Source organism: Zonotrichia albicollis, chromosome 17 (genome assembly GCF_047830755.1).
Source record: "Zonotrichia albicollis isolate bZonAlb1 chromosome 17, bZonAlb1.hap1, whole genome shotgun sequence".
NCBI lineage: Eukaryota > Metazoa > Chordata > Aves > Passeriformes > Passerellidae > Zonotrichia > Zonotrichia albicollis.
In genome coordinates this window covers 8,873,685-8,895,187 of record NC_133835.1, presented here as the reverse complement: position 1 = coordinate 8,895,187, position 21,503 = coordinate 8,873,685, and the positions used below count along the sequence as shown (strand labels likewise).

Here is a 21,503-nt window from a genome sequence, read left to right as displayed (position 1 = left end):
TCAGCCTCGTGATGCTTTTCTCATCCTGGCACCTGAGGCTCCCAGCTGCTGTGACCAGCTTGGGCATCTGGGATTTGGGGCAGAGGGTCTGTGCAAAGGGAGAAGCCCATTGTGGCTGCTCAAGTGGCAGCTCTGCTGGGGATTTTCCTTGGGGGGTTTGCAGGCACCTCCAAGAGTGGGCAGCCGGTCCTTTCTGGCTCCTGAACCATGGGGGTGCCAGCTTGTGGTCATATGGGGAGGAAGGGGCAGGATGGGGAGGTTTTCTGTAAGGACAGAGGCCAAGCCTGCCTGTCCTGCTAATCACAATGTCCTACTTGGTGTCTGCATCAAGAACGGGGCTAATCCTAATCCAGGGCAAGGATAAAGGGCCACAAGTGCTCCATGCCAGGGAGCCACGTTGTGGTTGGCACTGGCCAGGGTGCCTTGGTTTAGTGCCCTAAGCCCCGAGGTCAGTGCAGCTAGCCCAGTTCCAGGTAGCCCAGTTTCAGTTCAGGCTTAGCTGGACCTGCCCTCCAGGATGGAGCCAGAGCTGCTTTAGGGCCTTGGTCTGCCCACTGCTGCCAGGAACACCCTTTCAACCTCACTGCTGTCAGCACAGCACAGGACAAACACACAAAGCTCCCGTTTCAAGTTGTGTGTGGCTTTTCAACCCCATCAAATAACTTTATTCACACAAACGTCCCTTAATTTACAAAGCCTCTGCCATTCATACACATCAGGGGATCCACAGTGTTCAAAAAACTTAAATAGAACGTTTCATACCAACCCAAGGAAACCAAGTACAAAAAATATTTATATAAAGTTGTTCACACATAGGTCCTAGATAACCAGCTTCTGTGCAAAAAAAAAAAAAAAAAAGAAAGAAAAATACAGATTCATTTACTAATATTATCTTTAGTTTGGAGTCTGGGTTTAAGCCTTCTGCTCTTGCTAACTCAGCACAGGAGCTGCGGGGAGAGCCCTCAGCAGGGCTGGGGCAGCCATGAGCCCCTGTCCTGGGGCTCACCCAGAACCCCTCTGGTGTGGTAGTGAAGCAGCTCACCCTGCAAAGCTGCTGTTTTCTGCTGGGTGAGTGAGCTGAAGGTCCATGCTGGCCTGGGCAGCTGCTGGGCATAGGTGCCAGGCTGGGGCCACCAGGCACTCTCATGTGGCCCCTGTGAGCTCTTGCAGCAGCCCAGACACCCTCGGGGCTAAAAGCATTTGTGCAGGCTGCAGGGAAATGATCTGGCAGATCACAGCTGGAAGAGAACAGCTCCCTGCACTTCCCTTCCAGCTACACCCACCAGACACCCTGCCCTGAAGTGAGAAATGCTTCTGGACACGAAGGGCCCATATGCTGGATGTGCCTGTAGCCAGCTGAGGAGCACAGGCACAACTCCTCCCACAGCAGCGGCACAAGCATTGGCTGCACCCCTGTTCAAAGGAAATGGGGCTCTGCTTTCCCACTGGCTGATGGGAGGGGGGCTGTGAGGAGTGGAGCCCTGAGCTCACCCACCCCATGCCAGCATGGCCAGGAAGGGGACCAGGAGCAGCCTTGCCCTGGGCAGCTGTAGTGTGAGCCTTGGGCAGCACAGGCCTGGGCTAAGGAAGGAAAGCAGCAGCGTTTCCCTGTTCTCCCGACCTGCAGAGAGCCCAGGGAAACAAATCCCAGTTTGTGGCCTGCAGCAGCTCCCCTGTGATGCTTGGCAGGCTTAAACCCAGACTCGTACTGCATACGGAGGAGACAGACACCGCACACAACGGAGGATTTCCACGACGATGGTAACGCTTGGTTTACATCTTATTGCTCCAGAAAGGCTCTGGGAGCCTGTGATATGTGAAGGAGCTGGGTCCTGAGGAGTAGAGGAAGACCACAGGGGTAACTCTTATCTGTCACTAGCACTGCTGAACCTCAAACACAGCAGCAAGGGGACATAGGGGAGCTAATCTAACCCCTCTAGGCTACAGCCACCTCTGCTTTCCTCCCCATGGACCAAAGCTGGCCGGGAGATCCCCGTGACACCTGCACGATGCCGGTGCTGTCGGCCTTGCTGCAGGCTGGTGCAGATAACACAGTTCCCAATCCTCCTGAGGCTTGGCTTGTTCCCCCCACCCACCCCACATCCCTCTTGTAAACAGCAAAATCAGAAGTAAACAGTTTCATACAATCACTCCCCTGGCGTGGGCACCATCTGAGGCCAACGAGCTCAGAGAGTTCTGCAAGGGGGGCTTGGCTCCCCCCACACCAACCAGCTACCCCCAGCACCTGGATGCTCAGCTTCACTGCAGCCAGGAAGAGACAGACAGCATGGCCCTGGGCTGGGAAATGGGCCATAGGCTCGGGATTGCCTTCTTAAACTTGGAATATCCCAGCAGTGCATCCTGGTGCCAAACATCCACAGCAGAGGAAGAAGTTTGGCCTGCAGGGGCTGGGCAGGTAAGGCCCCAAAGACCCACCTGGGAAAAGACTAAACATTCTCCATCCCACAGCATATGCAGGTTTGAGCTATTCCCACCTTGTTCTAGAGGGAGTGCTGGTCTGGGCCAAAGTAACTGAAGGAGAGATGTGGGGAGCTGTAAACACAAGGCAGGTTCCTATATAGTCTGGAGAGTTGAGTACAAACAGCAGCAAAATCAGAGAGAAATGCTCTTAAAAGGACAAACTAATCAGGGAAACATCCATGATGGCCAAAGGCTAGCAGCCCTAGGACTCCTCCTTGGAAGTGTTTGCTAAATCCTAAGTAAGGCACTACGGTCTAGCTCACTAACATCAAGCTGCTTGAAAAACACATCTGCAATGCAAAAGCTGAGGTGGACACGTGTGGTTTGAAGATGGCCTGAAACAGCAGTGGACCAAGAGGGCTGACCCTCCCAGGGCCTGCTGGACTCACTCCTGTCCTGAGAAGAACAGGGCAATGCACTCACTGCCTTCCAGCTTCCCCTCCTGCCCTCTTACTGCGCCCCTTCAGGCCAGGGTTTGCTTAGAACAGCTGTGACAGTCAGGAGCAAAGGCTCTGCCAGGTGGAGGAAGGATGGTCCAGTGATCAGGGCACTAACACTGCACTGTTGAGCTAAATGGTTCATGCTCCCCTCCCTGTGGGATGCAGCACAGGAAGCTGCAGGAATCCCACCCAGCTGCAACCCATAGAAACATCCCTAGGGACAAACACAGTGTGAGAACAAGGGCTTGGCAGTGCATTTGTGCTGTCCAAACCTTCACAAGTCACAGACAGCCAGTCTGGAGCATCTCGGTCCCCCTAAGAAGGACTAGGCCTTTCTGCAGCCACAGCTTTAGCTTTGTGTTCTGGAAAAGATGGAAAAAAAAGAAAGAAGCCCCTCCAACCTTTCCCTGCTCTGCCTGAGCCCACCCGAATTTCCTCTATTTCCATTCATTCCTGTGAGCTCAGCACAGTACACTGAGGAGATACATGGAGGTGCTGCCAGTTAGGAACCTTCCAGTGATGGCAGAGGAAAGCTGCAGGCAAAGAGCAGTTCCCACAGCCAGGGATGAGGGGACCAGGGGGACTCTGTCCTGCTCATGGCCATGGACAGCTCCAGACTGAGCACCCTGGGTCAGACCAGCCCCACTTCCCAAACCACTGCTGGTGATTTCACCTGCTGAGAAACATTTTAGGTGGTTCAGAAGCTGCAGAGTGGAGAAGAGGTGGTGCTTTACATTGCATTTACAGTGAGCAAAGTCTAAAGATCATCAACACAGGGCAGCCCCAGAAAATGAGTTTTGCTTTAAATATAGGCAAGGAAATAGAGTTTTAAGTGCTCAGCCTGAGGTTCCAATCTCCTGACCTGAGCTGTACTATACTGTAGCCTATCCTGAATAGCAGCATTGCCTTTTGCTTCCTGGAGATCATTAGCTAGCAGGGAAAAGTGTCCTGTGGGAGGCTAAAATCCAGCCCTTGACCCATTAGGCCAAACCTCCTTCTCTCCACAGCATTGTTCCTATCGACTGAAGTTTGGCATTAAATGGATCAGAGCAGTGGACTGCTTTTTGTTTCTCTTGTACTCAGATGATGTCAACCTGAAAATGTACTCAGCAGCTCCCCAGTTCCCTCTGTACAGAAATACAGTCACAAAGATGATCATAAAATCCAGCTTGGGAAGACCTACTTTGCCAAATGGCTTTCCAGCTTGTTTATCCTACTCTATCCTAATGTCAGCTGCTCACAAGCCTGGGCAGCACCACCTATTCAGGAGCTGCCTGGCTATGAAGTTATTTAGCTGCTTGCAACATGTGGACCAAGAGATTCCTCTTTCCTAAAGCACTGCACTCCCAATCCAAGCCTACCCACCACTTTGCTCCCATTTTCCCTAGGCAAAATCAATAGCTTTGAACCCAAAGCTGTGCCCAGCTGGACTTAGAGCTGGTGCCTGGCAGTATACCTCACCATCAGGCTGCTGATTCCCACTTCCTTATGGAACCACATCCCTAAAAACATCTAATGAGTCAAACAGCAGCAGAGGAGACACGGGGAGGGCTGGGCAAGGGCAGCTCTGCTCTCTGGATCTTGTTTCAAAGTTTTGTGAGTGACAGCTGCCAGCTTGTGTTCTTCCACAGGCACATGCAGCCCCCTCCCACACCCCCACAACACCCTTCCCAACACAAAAAAGTAACACTCAAATATTTCACATTGCAAGAGATCCTGTAGACCAGGGATCTTCTGTATTATCATCTTCCCTTATCTTTGATTTCCTTCTTGCACGTAAATAATGGAGATTATGGGTCCCTGGTAAATAAATCTGCAAGAAAAAACAAGAGAGGAGAAAGAGAGGTCAGGTTTGTCAGTGCTTTGTCTCAGGTACTACATTGTGACTGCAGGCATTGGCTCCTGGATGGAAGGGGTGTAGGACACCACTCCTGCCAGCTGCCCACTTGCTCCAGTTAGCCCAAAATGGGTGCTGCCACATCTCTCTATTGCCCAGTGCTTTGGCTATTGATCCAGACAGGGACTGGGCTCAGTTTACAGTCAGATTTTATCCCAGAAGGACTCAGACAGCAGTGCATGGAGCACACTGCCAAGGACAGCACACATCCAGCTGCCCCAGGGACAGGCTGGCTGGGGCTGAGCATCTCCTCACACCCCCACACACAGCCCCATCCCACACAGTCCTGCTGCAACAAGGACAAGTGTTCCCACAGCAGAGCCTGGCCTTGAGAGTCCATGTGATGTGTCTCTGAGTGCTGGCTCCATGCACTCCACAGGAAAGGTGGAACAAGCTGCAAGCCCAGAGCTGCCCTGCACCACTCGCCTGCTGCGTCAGCAGCAGCTAGGGCAGCACAAGTGGCTCTGCAAAAGCTGAGTAAAATCCAGGCTGGTGCAACTGGAAACAGAGCAGGAGAGGTTTGGTGGGTAAAATCCAGGCTGGTGCAACTGGAAGCAGGGCAGGAGAGGTTCACAGCTGAGCCCACAAGGATGCTCAATGCCAGGGATTTTAGAGTTGGATTTGTTGCATCAATCCTTGCTTTGACAGACCAACCCCCATGGTCTCTGTAGCAGCAGTGGTGCTGCACTCATTCATTCACAGCCCTGGCACCCTCCTGTCCTCTGAGCTCAGGGACATGGAATGCTCAATGCTGCACATAAGCCACCAGCATTTTCCACATAGTTTGTCTGCAACCCAGAAAATTCCCTCTGGACAGCAGAAGAACAGCACACCTATATACACATGATGTCACTTCTGTACTGAAAATCCATCCTTTAGGATGTCCCAAACTCAAGTAGGCACCAGCAGAGCTGAGGGCAGTGGTTGTGCTGGGAAGCAGTGGGGGTGGTTCATGAGCTCTAAACTCAGATGGGAAAAAAATGTGTGGGGTGGATTTAACTCCCCCATTCAGCAGGGGCAGGTCCCAGGCCACCAGGCATGGGCAAAGGGTTCTGCAGGGACACCAAGGGAGCAGTGGGAAAGACTTGCTGCAGAAAAAATGCTACTGCCCAGCAAATTACTCCAATACCTTAGCCCTAGGAAATCTCATTAAAGAAATCCCTGCCTGAGGAACACATTTCTAAAGGACAAGGCTGCTCAGAGCAGAAGGCAAGGTCATGGGCACACTCCTTTCCAGGAGAGGTTAACCAAAGGGATGCCACTTTTGCAGGCTGCCATCAGAATAAAGCCTCTCTGTTTGAGGAGGCGAGAGGCACACAGACATCAGGTCAGGACAAACACAAGGATTCTTCTGGAAGGTTTCTCCTATTTTTCAGCTTTGTTAGCAAGTAGGGCAGGGTTTCTGTTTGTGCTTCCCTGGAGTAGGAACATTATCAGGGAAGGAGCTTGCTTGAGCAGCCCTGAGCTCGCTGCTCTGAGACAGGAGAGCTCGCCCCACTGACGCACGTTTTTGCAGGGGCTTGTTCAAGAGCTTTTAATCCCTCCACTGATGCCACTTATAGCTTTAATCAGCTCCAATGTTCATTTGGCATCAGCAGGATGTGAAGCAGCAGCCCGTGGAGCCCTCACCCAGCACACAAGATGACACCAGTGTGTGGGTCACACAGAGGGGCAGTGGGGTCTGCATGGCAGAGAGGACTCAGTGCAGAGGAGGGAGAGACAAACCAGCAGCTCCTGGTGTTAGCCATGTCATCTGCCCCTGGGTGGGGACACAGAGTGCAAGGGAACAGAGCTGAGTGCCTGATTTACCTCCTGAGCCTTCCCTCATGCTCTGTACCTATACTTGTGACACATTCCTTGGGTGCATCCTTAAACCCAACTGCAGTGACCTCCCCCAGAGGGCAAAGCAGGGATGACAGCAAGTAAACACAAACACCAATACAACTGGCCAGAGCTGACACGATCCAAGTCACCCTCAGGCTTCATTTCACCCCAGGTAGAATCAACACTGTCCAGAAAGGTGCCACCACTCCATGGGGTGGCCCCTGTGATGCTGCATTCACTACTATGGCTAAGAGGAACTGACCTTGCTTTTACTGTGGCTTTTGTCCATGCCAACATCCACAAACCACACTGAAAACAGTCCAAAGTCAAAACCAACATTGTTTTAGGAATGAAATTGCTGTTCTTTAGGCCAGTGAGTAAAACTTGAGCTGAGTGATACCAACAGCCAAAATCTAATTGGATGCAGCAGTCCCTGCTCACTGACAGCTCTCAGAGCTGCTGCTGTGTCCCTGATCCCTGTCCTTCCTTCAGCTCTGAAATTCCACAGGGCAGCAGTTTATCAGCAGTGCTGGGGGTGGCTGGGCACAGCACCAGAGAGCTCTGGCCAGGGCAGACACCATCGTGCAGGGTGAGCAGATAAGCTTGTTCAGCATCAGCTCTTGGTGCACGTGTAAAATGCAAAGAGCAGAACAATGCAAACACAAACAGCCACTTTCAGCTGAAATTGGAATAATCAAACCCAGTGAGAGAGGAGTGCTGGAGAGAACCAGACTGGCCACAACTATTGAACACCATCCTGCTCATGACAGCCCCTGAGAGGCTTCAGCCTGCACAGATTCTTGCCATTCATCTTGAGCATCCACCCAAAATCAGACCAACTGTTTTATCCACAGTGAAAATATCATGGAATACAAATCTACCAGAAGAAGCTGCCTCTACACTGATCACAACCATCATAGTTTGATGTCCTGTGTGAACCAAAACTGCAAAGTTTCTTAAACACATAACTGTCAGTGGTGGGTGATGCACAACTCAGCCACTCCCCAATTGTACTAGAAAGGCTTTTGTCCTCTTTGCCCAAAAGGCAGCTTTTGCCAACAACTCTAGAGAGCTGTAGATAAACTTGGCTTTATCTAAATATTTGCAGAAGGTAGGGAAGAAGTGTTCAAATGAAAAACAGAATACCTTTGTTTTTCCCACAGAAATGCTGCCCACCTCTGCTTGAACTACTTGCAACAGTGCCACCAGCGGTGGGAAAAGCAAGGAGATAATGAGTTATCTCCACCTCAGGCAGCCCGCATAAACCAAGCAAAAAACACCTTCCTTTCTGAGAACTGACATTTCCTATCTGCATTTTGGAAGGGTAACAGAGCATGAAGCTCTCAGGTGTGAGCAGCATCCGTGGCAGAACTGAAGCTGAAGCTGCTGAGACATGAAGCAAAATCTGAAGAGGTCAGTGGCATAGCAAAGAATAAGCAAAAATCCGATTCCCTGGGTCAGGAAGGGTTACAGTTTTCCAGGTTATGACATGAACCAAGGCTGAGCAGGTCTGAACTGTCCTGGGGAGGAACCTGCTGCATGACCCAGCAGAGCAAAGCCACACGCCAGTGCCACAAATAAGTTGGGAGAGGTTACGTGAGTTTCTCGGTCAACTAAAATTACCTGAGAGCAGAATTCAGGCTCTGCTCTAAATCCCATTTTAAGCTTCTCAAGCAGGTTTCCAATTTGAGATTTGCATTTAATAGCAGCCAGAAGAAGGCTGATTTGAATACACAAGTACACCAGGAAAACCACACAGAAAGTGCACCATATATATATATATATATATATATATATATTCTGGCTGCCCCACGAGTGAGGCAAAGAACACTGTGGCTTTGCAGGGACATATGGCTGGTGCTGGGCTCTATGTGGGCCAGGCAGCCACGCTCCATGTGCCAGGTTGGGTTATGTAAGAGCATCCCTGGCTGCCGCAGCTGTGTCACGACGGAGCCATCGGTGCAGACTCACGGATGGACTTGGGGGGGGCTGCAGGAGGCAGCTGGGTCTGAGCAAACAGCCGCGGGGTAGGACTGTCCCCTCGGTGTTTGTTATCCCTTCATGTACTATTCCGCAGATCTGCGCAGGATGAATTTCCCCCGAGGGCAGGGGCCGGTTGCATAACGCAGCAGCATCGTGGCAGCACAGAGGCAGCGCAGATGGCAGAGCCCGGCCTGACCCTCCACGTGCGGCAGCGCTGCTCCCACAGCCCCGGGCACGGGGCAGGGTGTCTGCCCCGCGGCTGGAGCACACCCATCTTAAGGGCTCTCATTTCCACAGATTCACTCCCCCACCCTAATCCCCAGCCCACACTTCACTGGGACCAGTATCCAGCCCCAGGCAGCAGTGCTTGAATCAGTTACTCGCACTTGAGATGGGTGGTAAACATTTTGTGGGTGGAAGAGCGCAGAGGGGATGTCTGTGGACCAGTTTGGACAAACCAACAGAAAAGAACAAGATCCACCCAATGGGTTTTTCCATTTCCATCCCTGTTTCTCTACAAACAGCACAGAGTGTACCTGGGCAGACAGACAGGGGGGGTCAGGCCCCACAGCATTTTCCTTAAGCTCAGGAACCCTCAGGTGGCAGCAAAGAGGAGTTTTAACAAAACCTGCCAAAACACCTCCACCTTCCCCACTGCCTGCTGCTGGGGGCTTGCTCTCAGAACTGGACAGGCACACAGCCATCAGCTGAGGGCTGGTGCATGCTGGCCAGGGACATGATTTCCTCCCTCTTTGCCCTCTTGCATCCATGGTCAGCTCCAGTCCAGCTGGCTGTTTGTGGTTTTGGGGTGAGATGAGGGCTGGGCCCAAGCTGTGGTGACAGCACCAGACACAGGCAGGCTGTCAAAGACCTCCTGGGACCAGTGATGGGCAGGCAGCTCTGCAGGAGCCTGAGAAAGGATGTGGGCTGGAAAGATGTCAGCCTCACCCCTGGTAATCTGTAATTCTTCAGTTTCATTGAAATGTTTGGCTGGGAGAATCCCTAGTAACAGCTTCTGTTTACAGACAGCTTTGCCATGTAGGCAACACCTCCCAGTCCTTCTGTGTCACTGCTGAGGGACACTGCCAGCTAAACCACATCCCTGGGGTCCTTCCTGGCCTGGTGTGACCACCCAGGCCTCAGGATCAAGACCTCTGAGCTTAAGATTGTTTAGCAGGGAGGGAGAAGGGAGGGGACTCTGGACAGAGCTGAGCTCAGTCTGAGCAGAGCTGTTTTTAAGCTTCCTTCCTTAGCAGACACAGGTCTACAAACACAGATGCTGGAGACCAAAGCATCTCCTGGGTCTGGGCACTGACGTTCACACCAAAGGGAAGTCCTGCCTTGAATAGGGAAATGAAACAGAGCCACAGGATGGACCCATGTGTCTCGTAGGTGAAAGCAAAGAGTTCTGTGCCAAGCCAGATGTGCCACTTGGTACTACTCACTGAGCCAGCTGGGCCCCGAGGTGTCCTGTCCAAGTGTCACAGAGGAGGGGGAGGGTGCTAGACAGGGAGCTCCAGCACAGACTGTGAAAATTATATCACACAGCAGAGGAGGCAGAACTGGCAGATCCCTCCCTGACCCTGAGAGAGACAGATGTCACCAAAGCTTATACCAAGTGCTTGCAGGTGTCTCTGCAGTGCCCCAGCCTGTCTCAGTCACCAGCCAGGACTTCTGAGGAGCAAGGCTCCTGCCCAGTCCTTCCAGCTCCACTGGGCCCTTGGGCAGTGACAGGATGTGCAGCTGCTAATTCTATTTCTCACCTCTATTTTATTTTTGCAGTAGAATAGGTGAAAACAACCTCAGAAGCAGTGCTCTGATGAGTCACTATAGAAATAGCTCTAAGAACATAAAAGACTCCTTTGTGTCACTACAAACTGCACTATTGGACAGAAACAAGACAAAAAATGTGAATCACTTACCCAGCTGCAAAGCACAGCGGTGCCCTGCCCTGAATTTAAGCAGCACATGTAACCTGGTCCATTCTGGTTTCAAGCTCAAAGGCATCAGGTCGATCCTGTGGGTTAGCAGCCAACATGTCTTTCAAGAGCTGCTTGATCCCCTCAGACATGGAAGTCCTGCGTTTCTGAGGGATGTGCAGCTCCATCTTTGGGTTTTCTAGCAGCGCTTCCCCGACGGGCACAATCTCGGTCCCCTGCTTGATGTAAGTCCCCAGCAGCTCCTTCTTGGTCTCAGCATCAATGAAGGTGATCCTCTCAATCATGGCCCAGATGATGATGCCGAGGGCAAAGATGTCAGCCTTGGCAGTGTAGTGTCCCTCCCACACCTCGGGTGCCATGTAGAAATCAGAGCCACAGGCTGAGGACAGCCAGTACTTGTTCACATTCACATTTTTGTTCTCATACCCACCCTCCTTGCCCCGAGCAGTCAGGCCAGCACAGACCTTGCTCAGCCCAAAGTCAGCCACCTTGAGCACAGGAGCGCCAGATTTCTCAGTTATCAGGATGTTGTCTGGCTTCAGGTCCCGGTGGACAATGTGGTTCTTGTGCAGGAAGGCAATGGCACTGGTCAGCTGCAGCATGAAGCTCTTGTTGGTGGCAGGGTCGGGCCTTCGGGACAGCACGTACTGGTTGAGGTCTCCTCCTTCACAGAACTCCATGACAAACCACAGGTAGCAAGGCTCCTCTGCATAGCCCAGGATCCTCTCACCTGACCAGAAGAGAAAAAAAAAGTGGGTTTTGTCATACACATTTTAAAGTCCACACTAAGCCAGGATGGCTGAGGAACAGGTCTGGTTTATGTGGATAACAAAAATTTTGGGAATGTGACTGGGACCTATTGCACTGCAGTGATGCTGGCACTGCTGTGGCTTCAAGTGCTTTGGGATCCTGTTGAGCAGGACACACCAGCACCATGTTTACCCAAACCCACTGCTGGGAACCAGCTCAGGGACGTCCTCCTCCCAGCAAAGTGCAGAGAACACATGTTCTTCAGTCCTACCAGCAGGCCATTCTCCCCAGGCTCTGACAGCCAAAGCAGCAGAGGCTAAAAGCATAATTAGCAGTGAGGCTACAGGAAAAATAAATCACTTCTGTGAATGCCTCCTCTCCCACCTCAGCTCTGCTGCAGGAGGCAAGGGCTGGCTCATTGCATACACTTTACTGGAACTGCATACAGGGAGTAAATCACAGCCCTTCACACTGCCAGCACAGACCTGCCAAGAGTGGTCACAGCAGTGTCCAAGCCCTATGGCCCACTGGGTCTTCCCAGAACACATCGGTGCACTTAAGGATTGCATTTGTGCTGGGGAAACTCTGCCACTTCATACAGCTTTCATTAAGTGCCAAGTCTTTAATGAGAAGAAACTGGAGGTCCAAGCTGCAAAATGTTGGGTGAGTGTAATCTCAGCCACACTTGTGACTGTAAATACTCCTACTACTCAGTATTTCACCCCAAACAGCTTCTTCCTTCACCAGACATCAAACTGAGCTCCTCAAGCTCAGAGCATCTCAGGTTTACTCCATAGAACTCCTGCCTAAGGAAGGACTCTCTTGTACATCAATTAGACATGTGAAGAACACAACAGCATCATATCAGCTAATGGGACCAGGTCTGCCACTGGTGCTCCCCAGGGATGCCAGGATGCCCCAGGGAGCATTGGCAACAGACCCATCCCCATTAGCTGATGCCAGGAATGCAAACCCCAGGGTCAGACCCCAAGTCTCCTCCAGAGAGCACCCAGGTGATTGGCAGAGCCTGCACACACCACCAGAGCACCATTTTGCTGCAGAAATTGATTTCTTATCTTCAAGTACCATAAGAGAGAAGCTGGAGGATACCACTCACCTCTGCCACAGCTATAAAGTCCCACAGCTGAACTCAAGTGTTTTGGAAAGCAGTTACATAACTCCACCCACTTGACAAAGTTGGGTTTTGTTTGAGCAAAGCCCTAGAGAGCATCTGGGAAAGCAAAAAACTTCCAGCAGCAGGTAAAGCCAAGGACTACCAGGGCCACTCAGCCCTGGGCTGCACTGGTCAGCAGTCAGTGTGGGTGGGAATATTGGTTATTTGCACAAACAGTCTGTATCCATGGCTACTGCTATGGAAATGGAAATCTGCACAACAGAAAGATTTGGCTGCACCTCCCCATCCTCAGCAATCTTCTGCTGAGATTAGGTCTGAAGGTCAGATCTAGGGGATGAAAGAACAGGGTGGAGTTACACAGGGCACTGGGTGCACTCTGGGGGTCTCATCTGGCTGGAAGGAGGCTCACCATGAAAGGACCAGCTGGGAGCAGCACAGGACAGCTTGGCTCTGGAGACCAAAATGCTGACCAGGAAAAGCAGCTTCTCTGGTGCAAGCCACCTTTGGCATGACAGCATGGGAGCAGAGACCCTGGCACAGCCAGGACAGCCCCAGCTCACACAGCTGCCATCACTTTGATTTGTTAAATCTCAGAGACATCACAGCAGGACACAGGGGCTGGATTTCCTGCTCCCCTCTGCAGCCACACAGCCCCAACACAGGCAGCAGGAGTGTCTGTCTCTTCTCTGCCAGGAGTCAAACCATGACAGGGAGCACGGCAGAGCCCCACATCCCTCACACACAGCCAGGGGGAGCATCCACACAGCACTGCTGGCAGCCCCTTCCCACAGGCAGTGGCTCAAACACTGGCTCAGCAGCAGCCAGGACCTGTTAGCTCTGACAAGCCAAGGTTTGTTTTTAGCATAAGGAAGGCTCTGACTTAAAACTTGGCCCCTGAACGTCAGCAAACGCAGGAAAGATGACGGGGATCCAGCAGTGGCTGCGAGCACCAGGCACTTCACTTTGGGTGGAGCGTTGTGAGTGGAGGCTTAAGCCAAAAGTAATATTTCCTCATTTTCTTTCTATAATCTGAAAGTGTTTTAGTTGTTAAATCATCTTCCTGCCTTCAAAACAAACAGCTTTAAACATAAAGAGCTGGCAAGATGCTCCCTAAAGATGAGATGTTAGCAAACTGCAGACAAGCAGTCAGGAGCTGAGGAGATGCCAATGACAGGCTGGACCTGTTCTCTATCACCAAGCCAGCATCCCCATGTGCTCCCTGCCCAAACACAGCATGGCACACACTCACACTCCATCTTTCCAGCAGCACACACACACCTCCCCCACCCCATCCCGGGGAGCTCATTAACAGCATGCTAATTTGCTTAGCTGCACAGGGGAAATGAAAATCCAGTGAGAGCAGAAGCAGCATCCCAGTGCCCACCAGCACATGCAACCTCTGACTCCCTCTGTGCAAGGAGGCTGCACCAGAGACATGGGAGCTGGCAGCATGGAATTCCAGGCAGTTGGAATGATGGCAACACACAGAGGTGATGCCAGGGCAGCCCATGAGTGAGGCTGAGTGCTGGTGGCGGGTTCATGGCCCCACAGATGACATAGGAGGAACAGGAAGCAACACCTTATACCTGTTCACTTAAGGCAGCTCTGTCACTGCTCTAGGTTGGGAACAAGAAGGGCATGTGATGTGCACAAGCACTGGAGGTGCTCTTTGACAGGGTTCTGAGCACATAGCACGGGTGCCTCTCCTCCAGCTCAGCACCGAGCTTCCACCTTCCTTTTCACACCCTGCCCTTTAAATTTAATTATTCCTTCAAATTTAATTACTCCACACCTCGTTAAAACGCTAAAGGTTCAGCCTCTGGCCGTAGCTGAGAGCAAACCCCGCCTGTATCCCGACAGTTGTGCTCCAATTCAGAGTCTCAGATTAATCCTGGCCGTGCCCTGAGCCCCGGCACGTTGGCACAGCATCTGTGCTGGCCCGTAAATAGCCCAGCTGCGGTCGTGCAGAATGGCACGGAGCGCAGCGCCACGGACACCACAGGCAGGCAGGGACAGACCTGCAGGGCTCATCCAGCACAGCCTTTTGTTGTGAAAACATTTATCCACATCTATCAGAGCCAAGGCTTGGGAAGGCAGCGAGCACAGGCTGCCTGGAACAACGCAGCCCCAGGCAGAGGGGAAGGAGAATGTGCCCCAGCTTGGTTTGGGGAGTCCAACCACTCCTGTCCAGCTCTGCTCCCCTCTGAGGGGCTGCTGTAGGACAAGGGCAGGCAAAGCCCTCCCCACTGCTGGGAATTCAGAAGGCTCAACCCCCTCCAGAGATGGGGCATCCACGGGTCTCCTTCCCCACCTGCACATGGGGCACCTGCAGCTACCCAAGGGCTCTCCCCAAGCCGAGCCAGCTCGCCTCAGGGTGTGCAGCACGACAGAGGGGGCAGGACCCCTCACTCCTGCTACAGCTGGACACACCCGAAGGGAAGAGCTGGCTCCTGTCCCAGGGAGCTGTGTACCCTGGCTGTACAGGAATTTGGACACTGCCCTTCTCAGGGAGCCTCCCTTGGGTGTCTGTGTGAAGAAGATCAGGAGCTGGGATGCACGGGGAGAGCCAGGCACGTTTGGACATGTCCACCCAGCAGGGACACAGAGGGGACAGGCAAGGCAGGGACAGTCAGAGCCACAGGTTTGCTCAGAGGATGGATCTCGGGAGCTTTGCATGAACTCTGTGCCTGCCACAGGGTCTGGGGGCTGCCTACACTGGGGATCAGGGACACTGAGCACCCCAAGGAGCTGACAGGAATTCTGGCACACAAGTTTGGGGAAGGAAGGATTGGGGGGGTTGGTTTTCCTCACAGCAGGCTGGGTGGCACAGGGGCAGCGAGGGCACAGGGCTCCTGTATTTTTCCACATCTTCACAGCACACTGGCAAAGCTGGGTCTGACAAGCAGCCAAGGGAGCAAAGGGAGGGAGCACTTTGGAGAGGTCACCATCACAACCATCGACACTGTGACAGGAGAAGGTGACCTCTGACAGTCCCACGATGCTGCTGAGGGACCCCAGGGAAAATGGAGGTATCAGCCCTGGCTACAGGCATTAGTGCCTCCAGGGCTGTTCCCATAGAGCCAGCAATGGGAGGGACACGGGGACAGTCCTAAAGCTGTGAGAGCTTGAGCCCTAACAGGCTGCAGCCTTGGGGTGCTCAGAGATGGGACAGTACATTGAGCAGAGAGGGGGAGATGTCCCCTTGGTGTGACTGGGGCACAGTCACAGGCTGTGAAGGTCCCCAAGGGGATGTGTGTGGGCTGTGGCACAGGCCAGGGTAGCAGATGGAGCCCCAGGATTTGGGGTGTAAGGGAGGACAAGTAGTGCTGGCCAGGGATCCAGCACACAGGGATGTTCCCCAAGGGTTAGATTTGAGCCTGGAGGTGGCAAGAGGGCTCCTCAGGACTGGAAGGCACATGGAGGGACCCCACTGGCACTCCTGCAAGACATGGGTGGGGCTTAGGGAATGGTTTCCTGGGAGAATAGTACAGGAGAGTGGAAGGGATGCAGAGCACAGGGGCATAGAGTCCAGACAAGGGTCCCTCAGGTGTGTTCAGGGTGAGTGGCAGCAAAGTGACCCTGTGGGGAGCCCTGTAGGGACAGGACAGAGATGGGTGATAGGAGCAAGCCTGGAGCAGATAGCCCAGAGAGGACCCCAAGCGTGCAGGGGCAATGGGTGCTGAGGGAAGAGCCCAGAGTGGTTACACTGGAAATGCAGTGAGGCAAGGTGGGAGGAAGAACATTGTGACAGCTGGGGGGAGCTTTGGGTGCTGCTAATCACAGGCAATGCCCAGGAAGGATTTGAGCACTGGGGTGATGGGTAGCAAACAAGGCAGCAGCAGTGCCTGAGGTGTGGGTACTGTGGAAGGGTGTCCATGAAGAAAGGGGACAAATCCAGATGTCCCGCATGGGGCATCCCAGCAGCCACCTGCTCCGGGGGTGTAACCTGGGACTGGGGCAGGAGGATCCGGGTGCGGGGGTCACTGAGGGCAGCAGGGAGGCGGCACATCCAGGGGGTCAGGGCTGGGGATGGGTGACACGGGTGCCAGGGACAGGGCCCCCGCAGGCCCCGGAGGGCGTTGGGGCCGAGCCGGGGCGGCCCCGGGGGTGCCGGTACCTTTGAGGGAGGTCTCGACGAGGCGCAGGTAGAACTGGCTGCGCTTGTTGCCGTGGCTCATGCGCTGCCCCAGGCCGTGCCGCTGCAGGACGCACTCCTCGAAGCGCACCACGTTGGGGTGCTGCCGCCGGAGGCTCGTCAGGGCCCAGAACTCGGCCAGCGCCAGCTCCACGTTCTCGGGAGCGTCGCAACGGATCCGCTTCACCGCCAGCCGGGCGCCGCTGCGGCCCGACACCGCCTCGTACACCACGCCGTAGGCGCCGCGGCCGATCTCGGCCAGCAGGCTGTACCGCGGGCCGCCGCCGCCGCCGATGCCCGGCCCGGCCGCCACCGCCGCCGCCATGGCCCCTCGCCGCGTCGCCCGCCGCCGCCGCCCTATCCTTTGTGTCCCGCGGCGGCCGCCGTCCATGGCCCCCCCCGCCCCGCGTGCCGGGCAGCGCCGCGCGGGCGAGGGGGCACGCGCCGATGCCGCCGCCGCGCCGCGGGGCGGAAAAGCGCGCGCTGCCGGCCGCTTTAAGCGCTCGGCCAATCGCGGCCGCGCGGCGCGAACCACCGCGGCGCCGGGGGGGGGCGGCGGCCGCCGCGCCGGGGCTCGGCCTCTCCCCGGTGCCGGCCCCGTACTCGGAAAGAGAGGTCCGGGTTTGCCGCCCCGGGCGCGGTAACCGGGTCGCGGGGCCGCCAGCGCGGCTCGGCGCGGCCGGGGCTCAGCGCGGCGGCAGGCCCCTCCCGCTCCCCCGCCACGGTGGTACGCGCCGCGCCGGTGTAAACAGGCCGGTCATGGGGGCCCCGGCGTCCGCCGCGGGTCTCCCCCCTCCGTCCCTTCCCTCCGGGCCTGGCCCGCGGGAGGCGCTGCGGGCTGGGGCCCAGCCCGCGGGGCTCACCTGGGGAGCGGCGGCGGCTCCGGGCCGGGCGCTGCACGGCGCAGTGTGAATGGGCGGGGTGGGGGAGCGGCGGCGGTGGGATAAGAGCGTGACCGCGCGCCCTGACGTAACCCCTTATGTAACGGCGGGGGGTGACCCGCCCCCAGCAGCCCCCTCCCCCCGCCCCGGGACGGGCGGCGCAGCGGGGGGGCGGGATGCCCCGGCATGGGATGTACCGGCGGGACAGGGGTGCACCGGGGAGGGCTGCGTGTGATGCCGCTGGGGGTGGGGAATGATGCTCCGGGACACGGTGCACCGGGGAGGGGGGCGGTGCGCACGTTGTAGGTGATGACCCGGCGGGGAGGTGATTCCCCGGGGAGGGGGTGTTGCCCCGGGACCAAATAAATCCTCGGCACCCGGTAAATCCCGGGACGCGCTGCGCCGGGAGCAGCCGCGCGGTGCTGGGTGCTCGGCGAGCTGGCGCGGTGCAGCCGCACCGGGAGGCGCGGGCATGAGGCTCGGGGCCGGTTTCACAGCTCTGGCGGCATTCGGGGACCCTCCCGGGCGCTGCGCCCACTCCGAGGGTTCGACCCCACTGCCGGGGATCCCCGAGGAGTTTCCAGCTGGAAGTTCCCCGGGAAAGTGGCTGCGATCCCGAGAGGATCCCTGCGGGCCAGGATCGAGGGTTTTGCCGCCCCAATGTGGCGCGGCACCCACCGGGTGTCCGCGTGGTGGAACGGGCACTGGTCAACAAGAGCGGGACACGGTGACCGCCCTACGCCGGGACCCCGAGGGGCGGCGAGGGCCGGGGGAGACCGCGGGCCTGCAGTGTGTCCCCCCGGGCTGGCCGTGTCCCCGTGGGGTTGAATCTTTGCTGGTTTGGTGGCCTTTCTCCTGCGAGCAGGTGGGGTGAACCACAGAGGTCCCCGTCCCCAAATTGCTTTTCACTCCCTGAGCCATGAGCATGACCAGTGTCCATCCACTCCGGGCTGCCCGGAGCTCTCATCCTGTTCCTGGCGCTGCTGGCAGCCCCCGGTCTCGGGGCTTTGCACGCCGCCGCCCCGCTCCTCGGGAGGAGGAGGGAATATCTGGGGAGGGAATTGCGATCCAACCCAAATGAACTTTTCCAGCCGCCTCTCCCGCGTTCTCCCGCCCCCCGCGCGGTGCCGCTGGCAGCGGGCACTGCTGCCGGTCAGAGACAGCGTCTGCAGAGCCGGTTCACGGAGGAGCTCTCAGATTCCCAGATTTCTTGCCCCACTGCTGGGCCATGTGCCGCTGCCATCACGCAGCCCCAGCAGCTCCCGGCTGCGTCATGCCGGTGCCCGCGGGGAAGGGACGGCGACCCCCGGAGCCACCGGCGACTCTAATGCAGGTCTGCCCCCGGTGTCACGGCGCCGGCTGCAGCTCCTGCAAGTGGTTTGACCTCAATTTATTTTTAAGTGGAGCCACTTCTCCTCCCGGGGAGGCTGCGGGGGTCACGCCGCAGCCCCGCGCCCCCGGTGCCGCTCGGCAGCGGCGGTGGCAGCGGCGTGACTCGCCGTGTTTACGAGAGCGCCGCTCCTCGTACCGCCGTGGAGTGGCACTTGTGCCTCCTGCCCACGCAGGGAGGTTACCGTGTGCCCGCCTGGGCAGCGCTGGCCGTCCCCTGCTCGGTGCTCCATTCGCCGGAGGCTCGCTGGACCGGAGCTCCGCCGGCGGTTTGGAGCAGAAACCGCGGTGTTTCTCCCCATGTCCCGCAAAATGCGTCTGAACACCTCCCTCTCCTGCGTACGGCAAGGCCAGGCAGGAGTGCAAACGTTTTGGGAGTTTCTGGAAAAGCCGTGTCCCTGAACGGGATAAAGCTGACCGTGCTGGAGCACCCACAGCAGCCACTGCTTTCCTGGGGATGCTCCCGCAAGAGTTCTGGGTCGCGGTCCCCCTGCTCAGGGACAGCCCCGGCAGAGCTTGTACCAGGTGCAGGGCCGATTTACCGCACGCCAGAGCATGGGGAGCCCTGGCTGCTCCGGGGCAGGGTCCTTCGGGGGGGCCTGGGGGCTCAGGGACAGAGCGGCAGCGCCGTGTGACGCCAGCTGGCATTAACTCCCACTGCTTCCGCGGGTGCCTGACACGCTCGGCCCCCTCCTCGCCGAACGCGCCTTTCACTCATGTAGTTAGGAAAAGTTAACTTTTCTATTACCGCACATTTCACTTACCCAGGTACTTAATTACCATTGTCCCAGGGAAATGTCAGTGTGACTCAGAGACACTTTCCCATTAGGAAGAGACAGATGAATATTAAGTTGAGTTGCTGGTGGGTGGGCTGGCTTCCAGCTCCTCTCCCGGGGGACCCTGTCACCCTCCACGCCCTGGACCGGTGCAGGACCCTCTTACCCAGCTCAGTAGACCGGTGGCACTGTGCTCTGGGGACAGGAGTAATTCGACCTCCCACCCGGAGCAAAGGGAAGGAGCCTCATTCCAAACAACTTTTCCCTCTGCGTCCTGGGGATTTGTTCAATCTCTAACCCGTCTCCCTCGTGTGCAATTACCCTGTGCGGGGAGGTGACTGCACCCCAGGCCGCTGGGTGCATATGTACATATACACATATCCATACAAAAATAATGGCTTTGGTGTAGAAATGCTCCACCCCGCCGTGTCTGTGGTGCCCGCACGGCCATCAGTCCCAGCAGCAAGGGTTAAACTGCCCGAGGGCTGCCCACAGCCCCTCGCCCGGGGTGCTGTGGTCGTTTGCAGATGCGTTTTGTTCTTCTCAGCTTTGTTCTGTGCCTGCCCAGCCCAGCACACCCCGATACAGCGAGGCGGGGCCGTGGCCGCCCTCTGCCCCTGCGGGGCCCGAGCTCCATCCTCCCTCGCTGCAGCCCCAGGGATGGAGGGGTGGGTTCCTCCCTTGGCCCTGAGGGGGCTGCAGGGTCTGCCCTGCTCCCTTGGTCCCTCCGTGTTGGCACAGCCCCAGCCCGGATGAGTTAAAATCCACCTCCAGACAAAAGCCTGGGGTCCCGCCTGCTTTTCAAGGATGCCGACGGACCTGATCACCAGCCCTGGCAGAGAACCACGGGCACAGGCTGCCGTGGCTGCCGGGCGCCCAGCAGAGGGTCCCAGCCGTGTCGATGGCCCCCACTTCCCTCAGCAGTGCTGGGAGGGCTGAGCAAGGGGGGGCACCAGGTCCAGCAGCTGGTGTTCGAGCTGGGAGAACAGCAGGTTGCTGGGAAACATCCCTCTTGAGCTCCGATAAAAATAGCTCCATCTTCAAGGCGAGAGGACTGGCTGCACTGCCAGCGGCGCAGGGGATGTGTCTGCACCCTCCGGGGTGTGGGGGCCGGTGTGGGATGTCCTGTGGGGTCTGCACCTCGCACCCCCGTCCCACACGTCTGTTGTGACATGGTGCAGTGGGATAGACGTGGAGGGGATCAGGGATTGTCTGTCATTGCCCCAATGCTGTTCGCCTTTATCCCCAAATCAGACTTGGAAATGTGTGAGAACAGGAATCGGGGCTGAGTGGGGAAAGTGAGGGTGTTCTTTTTCCCCCCAGCCAGCTCCCCCTGCCTCTTTGGCTCATCTCAGTGTTTGCCCTCATGAGGAGGGGGTTCAGGGAGATGTGGAGCTGCGCTCTGAGCCTTGGCATTGCAGAGCTTGGGGGGTTTCTATGCAAAGGCTTTTTCACTGACAGCAGCTAGGCTGGGTGGGTTGGGACATCCCTTTCCCGGGCCATGAAGACCCTCTCTCCCTTCTGCAGCTCTGGATGGGCTCACTTCCCTCCTCAGCATCTCCACGAGGTCGGTGCCTCTCCCCAGCCTGGGGAGCAGGGTGAGGGCAGGTCCAGGGATTCACCTTTCCCCCTCCACCCTTCTTGGACACGATTTGAATTCACTATCCAGGGGCCAAACCCTTCTGGGACGCAGCTGGGCGGGAAGGCACACAGACCCCATCCCGGTCCTCTGCCACCTTCCTTGTCTGGGGCAGGCGTTTCAGCCCCGAGGACCGAGGCTGGGCACGACGGATGCCTCCAAGCGCACCCCGGGATGCGCTCCCCGATTCCCGGGGCGGCCGGGGGCTGCGGGGAGGCCTCGGCGGTGCGGGC

The 21,503-nt window shown here is 56.5% G+C and overlaps 1 protein-coding gene across 1 annotated transcript; it reads right to left on the bottom strand.

Annotated features, from left to right (window-relative positions):
- Positions 1 to 614: 614 nt before the first annotated feature.
- STK35 (serine/threonine kinase 35) lies at positions 615 to 17,098 on the bottom strand. The gene is made up of 3 exons (XM_074553719.1): positions 16,568 to 17,098; positions 10,548 to 11,295; positions 615 to 4,734 (listed from the first exon to the last, which is right to left on the bottom strand). The coding sequence occupies exons 1-2, from the start codon at positions 16,974 to 16,976 to the stop codon at positions 10,583 to 10,585; spliced, it is 1,122 nt and encodes a 373-aa protein (XP_074409820.1). The 5' UTR covers positions 16,977 to 17,098; the 3' UTR covers positions 615 to 4,734; positions 10,548 to 10,582.
- Positions 17,099 to 21,503: the final 4,405 nt, after the last annotated feature.

Coding starts and splice junctions, on each gene's coding strand:
- STK35 (XM_074553719.1), bottom strand. CDS start 16,976: ATGGACGGCGGCCGCCGCGGGACACAAAGGATAGGGCGGCGGCGGCGG. Junction 11,296..16,567: donor CGTCGAGACCTCCCTCAAAG/GTACCGGCACCC, acceptor TCTTCTGGTCAG/GTGAGAGGATCCTGGGCTAT.